At 44.0% G+C, this 18,572-nt stretch overlaps 1 protein-coding gene across 1 annotated transcript; it reads right to left on the bottom strand.

Annotated features, from left to right (window-relative positions):
* Positions 1–1,395: 1,395 nt before the first annotated feature.
* QNG1 (Q-nucleotide N-glycosylase 1) lies at positions 1,396–18,103 on the bottom strand. The gene is made up of 5 exons (XM_048851425.2): positions 17,966–18,103; positions 17,343–17,689; positions 15,650–15,909; positions 3,494–3,689; positions 1,396–1,869 (listed from the first exon to the last, which is right to left on the bottom strand). The coding sequence occupies exons 2-5, from the start codon at positions 17,677–17,679 to the stop codon at positions 1,637–1,639; spliced, it is 1,026 nt and encodes a 341-aa protein (XP_048707382.1). The 5' UTR covers positions 17,680–17,689; positions 17,966–18,103; the 3' UTR covers positions 1,396–1,636.
* Between the last annotated feature and the right edge of the window lie 469 nt (positions 18,104–18,572).

Genomic DNA, 18,572 nt, shown 5'->3' with positions numbered 1-18,572 from the left:
TATTGCAGGGGTCCTGTATTGATGAAAATACTGAATAGTAAACTTGGATAATGGGGTGGATAGTATGCTTACAAAATCTGCAGATGACAAGGTTGGAGGGGTTACAAGTACCTTAGAGGACGGGATTAGAATTCAAAATGACCTTGACAAATTAAAGAACTGGTTTGAAATCAACAAGATGTAATTCAATAAAGATAAAAGTGCAAAATACTACCCTTAAGAAGGAAAAATAAAAAAATCAAATGCACAACTACAAAATAGGAAATAATTCGCTAAGCAGTAGTACTGCTGAAAAGAATCCAGTGGTTATAGTGTATCACAACTGCATAAGTCAAGAAAGTTTGCCAACATCTGTTTGGGCAGGGCTGTGGGGTTTGGGGCATGTGTTAACACCACAACAGGGGGGAATCTTATAACTTTGCATCAATACTCCCACACATCTTACCAGGCCAATACTAACCAGCAAATTATGAGTTTTCAAATGATACCTTACAAGGCACACTTTGTAGAAATATTACAGTAGGGTGCGGGGTGTAAATACAGGGGAGTATGCCCTATGAGGAAAGGTTAAAAAAACTGGGCATGTTTAGTCTTGAGAAAAGGCGGCTGAGGGAGAACCAGATGAAGTCTTCAAATATGTTAAGGGCTGTTATAAAGAGGATGCTGATCAATTGTTCTCCATGTGAGTTGAAGGTTGGATAAGAAGCAGTGGTCTAAAATTGAAGCAAGGGAGATTTAGGAAAAGCTTTCTATGTATAAGGATAATTAAGCTCTGTAGCAGGCTTCCAAGGAAGGTTGCAGAATTTCCATCATTGGAGCTTATTAAGAACAGGTTGGACAAACTCCTGTCAGGACTGGTCTAGGTTTACCTGGTCCTGCCTGAGTGCAGGGGGCTGGACTTGATGACCTCTCAACATCTCTTCCAGCCCTGTGTGCCTATGAAAATGCAGTGATGTTTAAAATTTACAACACAAATTTGATAATTGAATATTTACTGAATCAAGTGATTCAACTCAATGGCGGATTAATGATTTTGCCGCCCTCAAGCCTTGAAATAATTGCCGCCCTCCCCACCAAGCAGCTCCCAGCCCCCCCGCCACAGCTCACCTCCGCCTCCTCCCCTAAGCGTGCCGCTGGGTCCTGCTTCTCCCTGCCAGTGCTTGTGCGCGAAATAGCTTCATGAAGGGGGGGGTGGGGGGGAACACGGCGCATGCTCAGGAGAGGAGGTGGGGCTGGGCCGGGGCAGAGGGCACGAACCAGCACCAGGGGAAGCAGTGTCCGTCTGCTATTATAAATTTGCTGCCCCTGCAAATTTGTGGCCCTTAGGCCTAGGCCTTGTCAGCCTAGGCGTTAATACACCGCTGATTCAACTTTAATAAAGTTTGATTATATAAATCCAGATCTCTTGGTTTTATTTCAAGCACAATTATTTACTGAATACAAAAAATAGGCCTTCCCTGAATGTGATCTCTATGGAGTACTACTACACAACTGCAGTGATGGACAAAGTGTTAATATTATCAGAGAACAGGTATTTAACTTTCTCCTGAATGCTTCAAATCAGTATATAAAAAGCTACAAATTAAGTGACAAATCTGCAGGATGCTTTAGTGAGAGATCTATAAAATTGGTGTTGTTAGTAGTATATGCAACGTACACGATGAATTGGAATCTCTTTCATATCTTCTCTGTGATCCCGGGCATAGTCCCATAGATAATAATCAAGAAGAACTGCATTGATTCTTTCACTCATGTTTTGTCCTTTCTTCTTATAAAGTTCCAGCAGGTGATCACATATCAATCCACAACACCAAATAGAACAACCTCGGATCTCCACTTCTTGTTGATCTCCAGAATGGAACATTACTCCTGTAGAACAGAGTAGAGAGCACTTCAATTAATGTTCAGTGGAACAGAAGACAGGAGTCACAGAATGGTATACACTTTCTCTTTAAGCTACATATAGTTAAATATAAACCAGAGTTTCAGATTTAATATACTGCACTAAAAATCAAGAAAATTCAGCCTGTGCATTTTCTAGGGATTTCGTTTTGTTTTTCTGTGTATATTTATGAGTTGCTGCATTGTTAAACTCCCATCTATTGGGATGTCCTATATATTGTAGTTTTTTCTAAAATACAGCACTAAGTGGCCACGGATGAGGGAAGGGTTGATATGCAAGCAAATCCAAATACTACAGCACTATTCAAAGTCAGGAATGCTGCAGGCAGGTGCTATGCAAGCTGCATACATTTATGAATACACCTTATTCCTGTTCTTGCGATTCCAGTCTTTATCTTTTTCTGACAAGAGATTGACAATTATGTATCCACCACGGTATAGCAACAGAATCTGAATATCACCCAGCACTAGAAGACCACAGACTCAATAAATAAGATAAATAAAAACACAATAAGGAAGCTGTATTTGCTGGATATGAAAGTGTTCTATCATGTACTGACAAAACACATTACAGATTAGAATAGAAGCAGCTGTCAGTGGACATGACTAAAGGACTGCCAGATGTAAAGGGACCCATTTATTCTAATGACTACAATAGCTATGCCTTTACTATGACTCCAGAGAGAATTTGCTTATATGGTCTTCAGAATTTCACTTTACATTGATAGGTTTACATAATAACTAACAAAATACCTTTATGTTTCTATATTACTGTTCTTTTCTCACACACACACACACACACACACAGAGTAGCTGTTAGCAGGTCAAGGTAAATGACTGTCCCCACCCTTTTGTTTTTTCAGGTTCAGGAACGGACTCACTAAGTGTATGTTTACACTAGAATTAAAAACCTGTGGCTGGCGCATGCCAGCTGACTTCGACTCACAGAGCTTGGGCTAAGAGGCTGTTTAATTACAGTATAGACATTCAAGCTTGGGCTGGAGCTGCAACCTGAGCTTGAATGTCTACACCACAATTTAACAGCTTCTTAGCCCAAGCCACGTGAGTCAGTCAGCAGGCATGGGCCAGCTGCAGGTGTCTAACTGCAATGTAGACATACTCTAAGCCAGTGCCACTCAAAGTGCCGGTCTGCGGACCAGTGCCGGTCTGGAAAAAAAAAAAAATTGCCGGTCCCCCACATCAGATAGCTTGAGAAGCACTGCTCTAAGCCACAAACTGGAGTGGCAGCTATAACCTTGTTGAAAATGGCACCAGCCCTACAGATGCTCAGTGTTCAACTGGTACACATCCTTTTAAATCCAGACTTAGTAGTGTTTAATCCAAATAAATTTACAGTTTAATATTTATATAAGATGAAAAGGATGACGGGGGCGGTCTTCTCATCCCAGATCTTTAGAGAATGTACTTTCCCACTCTCCCCTCATCATTGGAGCATAACTCTGCATACCAAAAGGAAAAAACCTCATATACACCTCTTTCATAGATGCTAATCATCTCTATGCTACAAAATTAATATTCATAAACGCTGATGAACCACAAACACACTTGATGCAATAAAGGAGTTGCAAACCTTCACGAAGTTTCCTCATCAATTCATCAGAATATCTCATTGCTCCCAGGTGAACAAGGACTTGAGGGATCCTATAGTCAGCAAATATAGTCAGACTAGAAATGTCACTGAAGCAGCCATCTCCTTTCCCTTCCAATGAGCTCCAGGTATCAGCCACTAGTATTTGTGCCCGTTTATAAAAAGACACCTTTTTACCCTGACAGAAAACAAGAATACAACTGTTTAGGCACCTGAGAGACATAGGTATTCAGAGACTTCATTTTGTTAAAGGAAACGATTATTATGCTTACTCAACTAAGGATAGCTAGTTAAACAGAATATAGTATCCTCCTATACATTCCAATAAAAACGTAGAACCAAATGCAAATTTTATATGCAAAAACCCCTTAAACAAGAAATACACCTGAACTTACTGAAGTGGAACTCATATACTGTGATATCAGGTTATTGAATAATATTGCAAAAAGAGAAGGAGTACTTGTGGCACCTTAGAGACTAACAAATTCATTTGAGCATAAGCTGTCGTGAGCTACAGCATTTGATGCATCCGATGAAGTGAGCTGTAGCTCACGACAGCTTATGCTCTAATAAATGTGTTAGTCTCTAAGGTGCCACAAGTACTCCTTTTCTTTTTGCGGATACAGACTAACACGGCAGCTACTCTGAAACCTGAATAATATTGGTTTATTGTCCATGGGAATTACTGAAATATCAGGTTATTGAGTGACAATAGTTTATTGTCCATAAGTTACACTCCTTGAAGCCCAGTTAATACAAAGTTTCTTTCAGAGGCCCTAGAGTTCACCCAAGACTTTATCCGGAGGAAAGGAACATAGGGAGCATCTTACTGGATCAGACCATTGGTACATCGAGTTCAACAGTTTGCCTCTAATACTGATCAAACAATAGTCTAGTGAAGGTAACACTTAATATTCATTCCATACATCTCGCCAATTACACAGCAGTAGAGAGGAAAAACTCATTTCAGTAATTGTAAAAATACTTTTGTATTAGGCCTCAATCCTCCAAAGACTTACGCACAGGCTTCCTTTAATGCACTGTGTGCAGTCTCATTGACTTCAAAGTGTAAAGTTAAAAATGCGCATAAGCCTTTGTAGGATTGGGGCCATAGCTCTTATAACTATAAATATTTTTATTATAAAATAAAACTAGATCTGATTAAAATACAGCTATGGCAGAACAGGGTTTGTTTGTTGAAGTGACTACTATAGAATACTAGCAAATAAGATGGGACTTTTATTACATTTCTGAATACTTTTCTTCCACTTCCCCTCCCCTCAAATTGTCACAATTCACAATGGACAGCAAGAAAATTATTCTTTTTCTAAAAAAGGGCTTTAAATTACTCCAGCGAATAGAGCATATTTTTCGCTGCTCTGTGCCCAACTCCAAAAGGACCAAGAGATCAGTAGTGCCAAGTCTGTTTCACTGCACAACACTGTGTGCTTTTTTTTAGTTCTCTCTCTCCATCCTCCACTCATCCTGCATGGCTGCCCCCCCCCTCCATTTTTAAAGAAATACTCATCTTAGAATGTTATCGTGTTTCACTTAAATGCTACTCAAAGTATATGTAAGGTTCTATGTAAGGAAATAATACTTTGTATATAAACAGCAATTTCCAGCACTTCTCTTTTCAAAAGAAAGAAATTAAAGCACAGCTAGACTGTGATCGTACTTTTCATGCCCTGGCATGCATGCACTTTTATCCTTCCCAAAATGCTACCACAGTGACCCCATCTCCCTCTAAGTCTTCATAACTTGTCGGCTGGACAGAGCAGAATTAACTAGGGTTGTTGGTGGCAGTTAGTCTCGGAAGAAGCATATATCTTTAGGGAAATAGTGTTACCATTTGAACTGCTTTCTCAGACTGTTTCAGAGGGAAGTTGGACCAACTATCAGTTTTGGCAGTGGAAGTCCATTGAGGGATTGGATGGTAATCCCTACTCCCCAATGAAAAGCGGAAAAACAGCTGGAACCATCAGAACCCTTACTAATTCTGACCTACCAACAGATCTAATCTTGAGTCAGACAGAGGCCTTAAGTACCATGTTACCAATGCTAGTTGCTGCTCACAAAGCAGTGTATTGAGCATTTAAGATATGATAATGCTTATAGCACCAAATCAGAGAAAAGGTGGATTGATAGGGAGTGAGGATTTTACAGTTCCAGAATGTTGGACGCGAGGGATACGTATATGCATCATTCATGGGTCACTGCTTTGAAAGGATTCCATGGTTTAACTGGCAGGCATGAGACTCCTCCAGTGTGAATCTCAAAAATCTGGGACACATTTCAAATACAGCAATGATTTTGAGTACAACAGTGATTCACAAGTAATATGGATCTGGCTCCCAGTTCAGCAAAGCACTTAAGTTCTTGCTTAATTGTGGTCTATAACAGCAACTGTTTTTTTGTTTGTTTTTTTGGGCCAAGGGGGTGGAAGAGAGGGAGGGCAGTCTATTAATATTGTTAAGGGCACAAACAAAACCAAAAAAAGGACATACTTTTTTGGTTTGTAGTTTGCCTTTAAGAACATAAGGACAATAGGGACTCTGATGTCTGTAATTTTAGCAACGAAGTGTCTTGTATGTAGTACATTTTGTGAAACTTGTGCCCATCGAATTGGGGACATATTGTCTTAGTTTTAAAAATTTCCCTAGAAAATCAGAGCATGACTGAGTAAAGCTGAAGTCTATTTTAGTTATACTTTTTAATACAAACGTGAGACACTAATACACATTACATTTTTGTTCTTAAGTGTTATTAGGGAAATTTGATTTGCTTTCAGTTCCTCCCCCACCCAACTTCATTCTCTGCTACTTCCTGATCCTGTATCACAGTCATGGTCCTGCCTTGTGACACCTCAGTCTTCTGCCATGGAAACAATGTTGATAATGTGAAAACTAGGACTGTCTCTCAACTGGTAGCACTGATTTTGTTACAACCAGGGTATAAATTTGGGCAGCAGTGTTTCATCCACCTTCAGAGCTGCCTGGCAAAAAAAACAGACAGAGTTTATTGCACTAATGCAAAGCCTTTGATCGTGTAAATGTTTATGGTGCAATGGCAGCGTTTGTGACTGATTTTCATTCTGCAGTTTGTTTGCAGCTGCTATTTATAATGCAAGACTCATTAAGCATTCAGACTCTTGTGAAGGTTACATAAACCTATTTTGTCATTACACAGATAAGAAGCATATTCTGCTGATCACTTTCCAGTAAAGTGTTTATCCTTTAATCAGAAATATATCTGAGGGAAGGAGAAAGAATATGCTTTGAACTGTTTAAAGTGAACAGCACAGTAAGTTCAGAAACCAGTTAGGGTGGACCTCTTGTAGAATATAGGCCCACATTAGATTTGGATGAACTATGATTTTAAATTGAGTTGGGATATTAGCAACAGATCCAACACAAATGACCAAAAAGAATAAGACCATGAGAAAGAAGAGTTGTTGTGAAATGTGTAGTAACTCTTGTGCGGCAACACTATGTCATGACCCCATTCTGGCTTATCTCGGAGTGAAGCTGGATCACACACTAACCTTCCATAACCATCTGAAGAAGGTAATTGCCAAGACAAAGACAAGGGTCAACCTGGTCCAGAAACTGGCAAGTACAAGTGGGCGAGCATCACCATCAGTGCTAGGGACAACAGTCCTTGTGTACGCTGTAGCGGAGTATTGTGTGCTGGTATGGACCAGAAGTAGCAATATTCAACTTGTTGCTGTCCAACTGAACACTGCAATGTGGTGCATCACTGCAACCCTCAAGTGAACCCCAACACCTTGGCTGCCAGTACTGTTGCATGTTGCAGCAAATGGATGGGGAAGCAATGCCACAACACTTTGGGAATTCCAAAGGACCACGGAAAATGAAGTCTTTCCATTCACCAGGACCTTAACACCGTCCCTCACCACCGCTTGAGGTCATGTAAGCACTTTTGGACCCACGCATTTAAGCTTCAACAAATGTGACTTCAACCCTGATGATGCTTGGAAAGCAGAAAGGAATTCATAAAAAAAGTCACAAATAAATGGCCTGTGAAAGACCCAATGCAGAAGATCCCTGGTTTTGATCTACCACGAAGCTCATGGGAAACTCAAAACACATCCGCACAAATCATGGCAGATGCAGATACTTGCTGTACAAATGGAAAATTAAAGACTCTCCACCGTGCAACTGGGGTCACCCAGAACAGACCATGGAACATATAACAACTCAATGCCCGATTCACAAATACAAAAGGAGGCATCACAGCAATACACTCTGCTAGTCCAGATGCAATTATCTGGCTTAATCATCTAAATGTAAAAAAAGATAGAGTTGTTGCTCTTCTTTGTATGGCTGATGTAAATGTAGAAGAAATAGTGACCCTTCAAATACCAGTGTTATCTTATTTAAGATTCAGGCTAAATAACAGAAATAAAACATAGTTAATTGGGTACCAGGTGCAGTAAATAATTGGCTATAAAAGAAACTCCATCTGGCCTTAGCAAAGGTCCAATAATTGGCAATGACATCACTTATTTGTTAAAAAGGTATAAAAAAGGGAAACTCTTAAAGCATTCGTTGCTAATACCAGTCTGACCGTGCTAGAGATAACCAATAGCCCGTTTGTAAGTGTAACCCTTCTGCCCATCAGAGTTGGCAGCAACAAGGGCCGGGTTCAGTATCTAGGGGTTCCATTCCAATAACACAATGCAAAACCGGCTCGAGCCCCCCCCCCCTCCCCCCAGTGACCTGGGACAAATATATACCACCCCTACTGGGCGCCTCCAAGAGGCAATACTTCCCCTCTCGCAAGCACGGAGTCTGAGTGTAGCAAAAAAAGCCTTTTCATAACAGAGAGAAACAATATGGCATTATGTTGGGGAAACACCACCAACAGGATTCATAACACAACCCATGAGCAAAAACCCACCCCAAGCAAATTGGCGCGTGTCCTTTCCCTTGGGTTCTTGAGTCCAGCAACCCAAAATCACCCAAAGGCCCAAAAGTCTCTGTCCCTGGTCAGGGCAGCCCCAGAGTTCGAAAGTTTATCTGCAGAGTTTTACCTCCCAACCTGGGTGGAAATGGGGGGGGGGGGGAGGGGTAAGGGGCACCTTACATGATCTGAAGCTGACAGTCCCACAGCTCCATAGGGCTCCGCTCCGCCAGCCAGTCCACAAACTGCTCTGCGTCCCACAAGCAGCTCCCATCGTCCCATGAACTACTCCACCAGCCGGTCCATGAACTGCTCTGCTCGGCGTCCCACAAACAGCTCCTGCCGTCCCATGAACTGCTCCACCAGCCGGTCCACAAGCCGCTCCAGCTGTCCCACAAACTGCTCCACAATATATCTTCAGGTTCCCCCACTACTTAACACAACACTCAGTGATTTCAGCTCTTAGTCAGTTTTTAGCTCTTTTGTGATTTCAGCTTGTAGTAGGGGAGCCTCAGTGCTGGTGCACCATTAGCCCAGAGTGAATTCAGCTCAGCAGCCTATAACTAGACTCCTAATGGAATCAACATTAGCTCTGATATTCCACAGTGGAGAGAGGAGGAAGTGCAATTCGCGTGTAAGGCCCTCACCAGGAGGCCCATGCCACCAAGTATAAATACCTGTCCCCAGCCTCTCTCAATTCACAGAGTTTTGGAACCCATGTCCCTGGCCTAGTGAGTGCTACTTAGCTGATGGCGAGTCCCTCCATCATAACAAAAGGCCCAGTACAGTTCCAAGCACAGTTCCCATAATCAGGGTAATTATTTATTCTTCCTGCCCCAATAACAGAGACACTGGGGATCCCACAGCAGCCAAAGTGACCATTTGGGCAGCTATGGGCTCGTGCTAGGCGGGGTGGGTTTGCCTATGCAAATGAGATCAGCCCCTGAAGTTCTTTTCCACAACTTGCCACACCTCACCACCAGATGTCAGGGTGGAGCTCATCCTGACTCTGCTTACATCAGTATCTTGATCAAATGCTTATAAAATGTTTTGTTACTGTTTGGATGTAGTAAATTGCTTATTATTTGGGTTTTTTAGACATATTTAGAGCACCTGTATAAATACCATCTGGTTTTGTATTTAATACAGAAATTTATGATTAAATTAATATCATGGTAATACCCTGCATAAATAATCATTCAAACTCATCTCAACTGTTTCCCATACAGAAGACATCTCATTTCTCAGTAGGAAGCCACAAAAAGAAATAAAACATCACTTACTGAAAGCCAGCTAGAGAAAAAAAAAATCAGTTATAAAATACCATTCTGCACTTTATTGGCCTGCTTCCTCTTTGCATGTTGTCCGTATGCTTTACGTTCCAGTTAAGGTGATCAAAAAAAGGTATCTTGAAAAGACTGCACCTATTATCACAAATGCTCATACAGGTCTTCACATGTGGTGTTCAAGCCGAGTACTAGTATAGACAGGACTAAACACAGTGCAGCTCACCTGCTCTGACACCTGGGACAGAACATGCTAGCACAGACCAAGCTCCAGTATAGACAGGAGATGCCAACAAATGAACAAAATTGACCAGACCCAATTTCCTGTACAGCAGCCCTTTCCTTTTATGAGACTGTGTTTCATTCTGCTCCATCCCTGTAGAGATGAGCTACTGAGCAGAAGTATAACATTATGGGTCAACTATTTTATATTCATCTATGCAACACCCACTGAAATCAACAGGAGTCAAGGGGCAGATCCCCAGCTGGGGTCAATTGTTATACTCCATTAAAATAAAAATTTCTTCAGTGGCTGTTGAAATCCTTAAAAAATGGGGAGAAAGGGAAGAAAAAAAACCCTGGAGTCTCAGCCCTGGTCTACACTATGGAGTTAGGTCAAATTTAGCCGTGTTAGGTCAATTTTAAAATGAATGCATCTACAAAACCAACCCCGTTCCGTCGACCTAAAGGGCTCTTAAAATCGACTTCTGTACTCTTCCCCAACAAAGGGGAGTAGCGCTAAAATCGACCTTGCTGGGTCGAAGTGCAGACGCAATTCGATGGTATTGGCCTCCGAGAGCTACCCCAGAGTGCTCCAATGTGACCACTCTGGACAGTGCTTTGAACTCCAATGCACTAGCCAGGTACACAGGAAAAGCCCCAGGAAATTTTTGAATTTCATTTCCTGTTTGGTCAGCGTGGTGAGCTCAGCAGCACGTAATCATGCAGTCCCCCCAGAATCGCAAACAAGCTCCAGCATGGACTGAAAGGGAGACACTGGATCTGACTTCTGTATGGGGAGAAGAATCTGTGCAGGCCGAACTCCGATCAAAAAGAAGAAATGATAATATATATGCCAAAATCGCACAGGGACACGCAGCAGTGCCACGTGGAAGTCAAGGAGCTTAGGCAAGCCTACCAAAAGACAAAGGAGGCAAACGGTCACTCCAGGTCAGAGCCCCATACATGCCACTTCTATGATCAGCTGCATGGCATTCTAGGGGGGGACCCTACCACTACCCCATCACTGTCCGTGGACACCTGAAAGAGGGGAGTCTCATGCAACAAGGAGGAGGATTTTGTGGATGAGGAGAATGCTCAGCAGGCAAGTGGTGAATCCGTTCTCCCCGGCAGCCAGGACCTTTTCATCACCCTGGAGCCAATACCCTCCCAAGGCGGGATCCCCGACCCTGAAGCTGGAGAAGGCACCTCTGGCGAGAGTGCACATTTGTAACTACAGTACAGGGTTTAAAAGAAATAGTGTTTAATGTTTCAATTCTTCAGGGCAAATGGGATGCATTTGCAGCCAGTACAGCTACTGGAAAAGTCTGTTAACGTATCTGGGGGTGGAGCAGGAATCCTCCAGGGACATCTCCATGAAGCTCTCCTGGAGGTACGCTGAAAGTCTTTGCAGAAGATTTCTGGGGAGGGCTCTCTTATTTCGTCCTGCATGGTAGGACTCTTTACCACGCCAAGACAGTAGCAAGTAGTCTGGAATCATTGCAGCACAAAGCATGGCAGTGAATGGTCCTGGGTTTTGGTCGCATTCAAGCAACATTCGGTCTTTATCTTTCTGTAGTAGCCTCAGGAGAGTGATATCATTCATGGCCACCTGGCTGAAATAGGGGAATTTTTGTAAGGAAACAGTAAAAGGACACTGTTCATGCTGGGTTGTTTGTGCTTGGCTAGAAGGAATCATCCCAGAGAATAGTGGCGGGGGAGGGGTGAAGGGATCATCCCAGAGAATAAATGATGCAGCGGGGTGGGAGGAGTTGTGTGCTGCACATCCACCCAAAAACCGCAGACCCTTCTTCTAAATGTGTAGCCCAACCGGCATTGCTTGCTATGGGAAAGGATGGCGCTGCAGTTTGAAACCATTCCCACATGTTATGAAGGTGTAAGAAGCCAACCCCACGTACCAAAAGGCTTACCATGGCTGCCTGGAAACTGAATTCTGTTGCCCGGCCATTTGTGATGTGTCACCATACCGGCAGGTGCTCAATACAAAAGGCAAAATGTGACCTTGTACCTAAAGCACATATGCTGTCTGCTGTGAATCGCTTCATTCATGTGAAAGTCTCCCTTTTGTTCTCAGAAATGATCCCCCTATCATCTCCGTCCCTGAGGTTATCGCAGATTAGAAGGTGAAAAAAACCGAACTCGCGCTGACATGTTTTCCGAGCTCATGCAGTCCTCCCGCACCGATAGGGCACAGCTTAATGCATGGAGGCAATCAGTGGCAGAGGCCAGGAAAGCATTAAGTGAGCACAAAGAACAGAGGCAGGAGGCGATGCTGAGGCTAATGGGGGAAGCAAACGGACATGATGAAATGTCTGTTGGAGCTGCAGGAAAGCCAACAAGAGCACAGCTCCCCGATGCATCCACTGTATAACTGCCTGCCCTCCTCACCAAGTTCCATACCCTCCTCACCCAGATGCCCAAGAACACGGGAGGGGGGGAGGGGGGCGGCGGCGGAGCTCCAGGCACCCAGCCACTCCACTCCAGAGGATGGCCCAAGCAACAAAAGGCTGTCATTCAAACAAAACAGTTTTGATTTGTAGTGTTGTGGCTACTATAAGCAATGTGGTCTTGTCCTTCCCTCCTCCCGCACCCCACCCGGGCTACCTTGTCAGTTATCTCCCTTTTTTTTTTTTTTAAATTAATAAAGAATGCATGGTTTCAAAATAATAGTTACTTCATTTCCTTTGCCAGCTGTGATCGAAGGGGTCGGGGGTTGGCTTACAGGGACTTAAAATCAACAAAGGGGGCAGGTTTGCAGCAAGGAGAAAAACAAAACTGTCACACCGTAGCCTGGCCAGTCATGAAACTGGTTTTCAAAGCCTCTCTGATGTGCAACATGCCTAGCTGTGCTCTTCTAATCGTTCTGGTGTCTGGCTGCTCAAAAATCGGACACCAGGCGATTTGCCTCAACCTCCCACCCCGCCATAAACATCTCCCCCTTACTCTCACAGATATTATGGAACACACAGCAATAACAATGGGAATGTTGGTTGCGCTGAGGTCTGACCTAGTCAGCAAACAGCACCAATGAGCTTTTAAACGTCCAAAGGCACATTCTACCACCATTCTGCACTTGCTCAGTCTATAGTTGAGCTGCTCCTTACTACCGTCCAGGCTGTCTGTGTACGGCTTCACGAACCATGGGAGCAAGGGGTAGGCTGGGTCCCCAAGGATAACTGTTGGCATTTCAACATTCCCAATGGTAATTTTCTGGTCTGGGAAGTAAGATCCTTCTTGCAACTGCTCGAACAGCCCAGAGTTCCTCAAGATGCAAGCGTCTTGCACCTTTCCCGGCCATCCCACGTTGATGTCGGTGAAATGTCCCTTGTGACCCACCAGTGCTTGCAGCACCATTGAGAAGTACCCCTTGAGGTTTACGTACTGGTTGGCAAGGTGGTCCGGTGCCAAGATAGGGATATGTGTTCCATTTATCGCCCCACCACAGTTAGGGAACCCCATTGCAGCAAAGCCATTCAGTATGACCTGCACATTTCCCAGAGTCACTACCCTTGATAGCAGAACATCAGTGATCGCACTGGCTACTTGGATCACAGCAGTCCCCACAGTAGACTTGCCCATTCCAAATTGATTCCCGACTGACCGGTAGCAGTCCGGCATTGCAAGCTTCCACAGGGCTATCACCACTCGGTTCTCAACTGTCAGGGCAGCTCTCATCTTGGCATTTCTGCACTTCAGGGTGGGGGAAAGCAACTCACAAAGTTCAAGGAAAGTGGCCTTATGCATGCGGAAGTTTCGCAGGCACTGTGAATCATCCCATACCTGCAACACTATGCGGTCTCACCAATCTGTGCTTGTTTGCTGGGCCCAGAATCGGCATTCCACTGTATCAACCAGCCCCACTGCCACCATGATGTCCCAACTGCCACAGCCTATGCTTTCAGGAACATCTGTGTCCATGTCCTCATCACAATCGTCCTCGTGCTGGCGTCTCTTAGCCCGGTTCTGCACATACTCAAGGATCATGCGCAAGGTGTTAACAATGCTCACATCAGCAGCGGTGAGCTGAGCGGGCTGCATGCTTGCCGTGGTATGGTGTCTGCATGGGTAACCCAGGAAAAACGGCGCGAAACAATTGTCTGTCGTTGCTTTCACGGAGGGAAGGAAGGAGGCGACTGACGACATGTACCCAAAACCACCCTCAACAATATTTTTGCCCCATCAGGCATTGGGAGCTTAACCTGGAATTCCAATGGGCAGTGGAGACTGCGGGAACTGTGGGATAGCTACCCACAGTGCACTGCTCTGTAAGTCGATGCTAGCCATGGTATTGAGGACATACTCCGCTGACTTAATGTGCTTAGTGGGCACATACACAAATCAACTGTATAAAATCGCCTTCTATAAAACCGACCTAATTTGGTAGCGTAGACATACTCTCAGATAAAAGGAAAAATAGAGTTAGTGGGAGCAGAATATGAACTTTCAGGGCCTGGAATCATCTCTTCCTGTGTGTTTATATAGACCCTGGTACAATGGGACCCTGATTTGATTGGGAACCCTGTCACTCCTACAATACAAAAACAAACAACAGCAAGAACGGTGAAGAAGGAAAATAAACTGTGTGCTTTTACTCAGAAAAGTGTGCATCATCCATAAGGAATGCATCACTGACTAGTACAGGAGTTATTTATCAGTGCAAGTAATTAAGGCAGTCCCTATTGCAGGGGTGGCCAACCTGAGCTTGAGAAGGAGCCAGAATTTACCAATTACATTGCCAAAGAGCCACAGTAATACATCAGCAGCTCTCCCCGCCCTCCGCCATCAGTTCCCCCTTCCAGCGCCTCCCACCCACTGGCAGCCCTGCCAATCAGCACTTCCCCCTCCCTCCTGATCAGCTGTTTCGTGGCATGCAGGAGGCTGGGGGGGGGGGGAAGGAGTGGAAGCACGGCAGGCTCAGAGGAGGGGGTAGGAAGGGGTGGAGTGGGGACAGGGCCTGTGGCAGAGCCAGGGGTTGAGCAGTGAGCTCCCCTGGCACATTGGAAAGTTGGCGACTGTAGCTCCAGCCCCGGAGCTGATGCCTATATAAGGAGCCACATATAAAACTTCTGAAGAGCCGCACGTGGCTCCGGAGCCACAGGTTGGCCACCCCTGGCCTATTGGGTTTCAAGGAGCACAAAGGCTTTCATTAAGCAAGTGAGTTTTAAGTAATTCTTGTAGTTTTGTTATCTATTGTTAGCTGTATAGATAAAACACAATTTTACCACATCTTAAAATTAATTTCTTAAAAGAAAACAAACAAAAAAAAAGTTCCCTTTATTACTAATGATTAAATATTATTAAAAACCCATTAAAATATCAGATTTGCTTTTCACTACATGCTGTTTGCTTTTTACAGGAGAGAAACATCAGCAAAAATTGATTAGTCAATTTCACTCTCAGGTTCTCAAGCACTAGCACCATGCTATAATGTTTGGATTGCAAACACAGCAGAAGAATTGTTACCATTGAAATTCAAAAATAAAAAGATTTCAGGGCAGCATTTCTATTAGTCTTTGATTTTATGGAAGCTTGTTTTCACAAGACCTCAATTCTGACAAAATTTGACCTGTTGTCATTTAAAAAAAAAAAAAAAGTTTTCATGGACAGCTTAACAATAGTTTTGGGGTACGCTCAGTAATAAGTGAGCTCTTTTGAAGTTCAAAATTCCCCAGCAGAACTAACTTACCTTAAATGTAGCCTCATCTCTGTAAGAAGGAAAATTCTCGACTACTATACGCAGTAGTTTCTGAGCACTTTTCTCACTCATTTTAACACAGGTGACGAAAGAGCCTCCAAACTTCTCAAGCAGAATTGTCCCAGTTTCTTTCAGAATACGATGTCTCTCTTCAATCAAAGGCATGGGGACATCTGTGTCAGAGCGAAATACATGTCTAACCTGCTCAAGTGTCATAGTGGCATAATATGCCGCACTGGTAATAGGTATTCCTTCAGAAAAAGGAAAACAAAACCTTTTAGAATGTCATGTTATATAGGCATTTGCGAAATAATAATACACTGAGGATTGGAGTGGTTATATTACACTTGTACACTAGAAAGTAATGTTTACAAATTAAGATGAATCAAGTATTCAGATAACTGTTAAGTTTGGTTTTAAATGGAGACAGTGCTTTATTAGGTCTGTAGACTCCTATACATAACAGCTCCCAACAGCAGGTCATCATAGTACATTTCTTCTCTTTCTTCTGTGTCTTTCCCCATTTCTACTAGTCTTCAACACTTGATTTGAGGTTTAAATAATATTCCCATGCAAATATCAGTACATGATTCTTACTCATATTTTTACACCAGTCATTCTGAATCCACATAAAATACTCTTACAGCTTTCCCCTTATTTGTATGCACTCATTGTGGTTTCTTCATTATGACATTTAACTAGACCCACAAGGAGAATTTTTCGCCATACCTTCACCATTGGGCTAGCACTCCTTCAGTGATAGCAACTGTGGAAGCACCAGCCGACACCAGGCACTGTGTCAAGTATCAGAGGAGTAGCTGTGTTAATCTGGATCTGTAAAAAGTGGCAAAGAGTCCTGTGGCACCTTATAGGCTAACAGACATACTGGAGCATAAGCTTTTGAGGGTGAATACCCACTTCATCGGATGCATGTAGTGGAAATTCCCAGAGGCAGGTATAAATATGCAAGCAAGAACCAGGCTAGGGATAAGGAGGTTAGTTCAATCAGGGAGGATGAGGCCCTCTTCTAGCCTGATTCTTGCTTGCATATTTATACCTGCCTCTGGAAATTTCCACTACATACATCCGACGAAGTGGGTATTCACCCACGAAAGCTTATGCTCCAATGTGTCTGTTAGTCTATAAGGTGCCACAGGACTCTTTGCCTCTATTACTGTGGTTTCTAGACTTGCTAGAGCTGCATTGGTGTTAGATTAACAGGAGAGAATTCCCTAAAAGTCTCAGTGTAGACAAGGTTTACTTGTTAATCACAAAAATATAAAATTAATTTTACAAAGTATGTATCTGAAATAACAGGAGTCACATATGCATAACTACGTAATTGTCAAAAGTATAATAGGAAAAAATATAACCCAAGACAGAAATTGTTTTGCATATACATGATTGAATAGTTTACTTTAATTTCTGTAAGAATAGGTATTATTAGAGCCCTTCTATTTCATCTCAGGTGAACTTGATGGGACTACCCATGTATACTAAGCTGCTCACCTCCATGTATTTGCAGGATAAAGGAGTAACTTTGAAACTGACTCTGAGACAGTCTTGAATTTCCTCCTTCTCCTATTATAATGATAACTGGCATGTAGATTTTTAGTTAAATAAGCAACTCAACCATACAGCAGCCATGCTGCTCCACCACAATTCACAGTACTTATGCACTAACCATCATCAAGTGCTCTGTTGATTGCAGCACAAAGAGACCAGTAACCACTGTACATCTTGCCTCTGTACTTCACCAGACACTTACAGTCTTCATGTTCAGACCAAAAGGAAAAATTAAGGGTATCTGCAAGAAACACCCAGTTCACTGCATCATCACTCACTGCTTGAGGGTTCAGTTCGTGAAGAGATTTCCAGCCAGCCAAACTGAACTCTTTTGCTGAGACTTTGTCAAACAGAGCCTCTGCAACTTTCCTCACTCCTTCCTCTTCAACGAGCACGTCTTGGCTGCTCTCGGCTATGAACCTGGCAGAGTCTTTAGGGGACAGGAACGCTTCCATGGCTCTCCTTCTGGCGACAGAGAAAGAGAAACACCCAGAGTCACCCAGGGGCGTGGCGGGGCCCAGCACGAACAGGGCCATCATTAGCATCACCCAGGTCTCGCGGTGGGTTGGCCCCGCCCCTTGCACGTGGTTAGCTACGGGCCGCCAGAGCGCTTCTCCCCGCAGAGCGTACCAGAAAGGAAGGAGAACTAAGGCCCGGGGCCGGGCCCCCCGCCCACGCTGAACACCCCAGGCGGGCGCTGCTGCAGCGGGGACGAGCGCCCCCAGCCGGCTCCCTGCTTACCTGGGCGGGCGCTTCGCGCGGAGTGATCCGCACAGCGAGCGACGGAACAAGGAGGCTGCGCCACAGAACGAGAAACAGCGGCGCACAGCCTGCCCCTTCCGCCTTTCTTCCAGCCGTCGCACCGTCAGCCGCCAATGGGGACTTGCCTGATGCGCATAATAGCGGCGAGAAGACAAGACGCGGGGCGCTCCTTCGGAGCTAATACACAGGCTGCAAGAAAGAGCCGATTGACGGAGCGGGGGCTCGGCCTGGCCTTTACAGCAGTTTGTATCAGAAGGCGGTGAGGCGCTAACTCCGCCTTACGGACTCTTTATGGAGCTTCTGCCAAACGCTTTCCTTCTCTGTAACTCCTGGTGCAATGAGAGGGGCTAGCTGCTGATTTGGGGCTAAAGGAGAATGCGGGGAAAGCAGAAAAAGGGAGTTCTGAGGGAATTATATTGCAGCACGGATAATCAATTGCTCGCAGAGCGATTTGAACACAGAAAGCACCGCGCTTTATTTTAAAGCGTTATATGCCTACAACAGGCTTAAGGAACGTGAACAAAATACCGCGTCATGTTCCCCCATAGAAGCCGTTTGTTAGCCGCTGGTAGTCAGAAAGACACAA

The sequence above is a fragment of the Caretta caretta genome, chromosome 5 (assembly GCF_965140235.1).
Source record: "Caretta caretta isolate rCarCar2 chromosome 5, rCarCar1.hap1, whole genome shotgun sequence".
NCBI lineage: Eukaryota > Metazoa > Chordata > Testudines > Cheloniidae > Caretta > Caretta caretta.
Note: the sequence above shows the minus strand (reverse complement) of the source record. Positions and strands in the feature narration are given on the sequence as shown.

What these genes read in the sequence shown, in the direction of transcription:
- QNG1 (XM_048851425.2), bottom strand. Translation starts at nt 17,679, where the DNA reads ATGGAAGCGTTCCTGTCCCCTAAAGACTCTGCCAGGTTCATAGCCGAG. An exon ending in GAGATGAGGCTACATTTAAG is followed by an intron (nt 3,690 to 15,649) that starts GTAAGTTAGTTC and finishes GTTTTCTGTCAG; the next exon opens with GGTAAAAAGGTGTCTTTTTA. An exon ending in GATGAGGAAACTTCGTGAAG is followed by an intron (nt 1,870 to 3,493) that starts GTTTGCAACTCC and finishes TCTGTTCTACAG; the next exon opens with GAGTAATGTTCCATTCTGGA.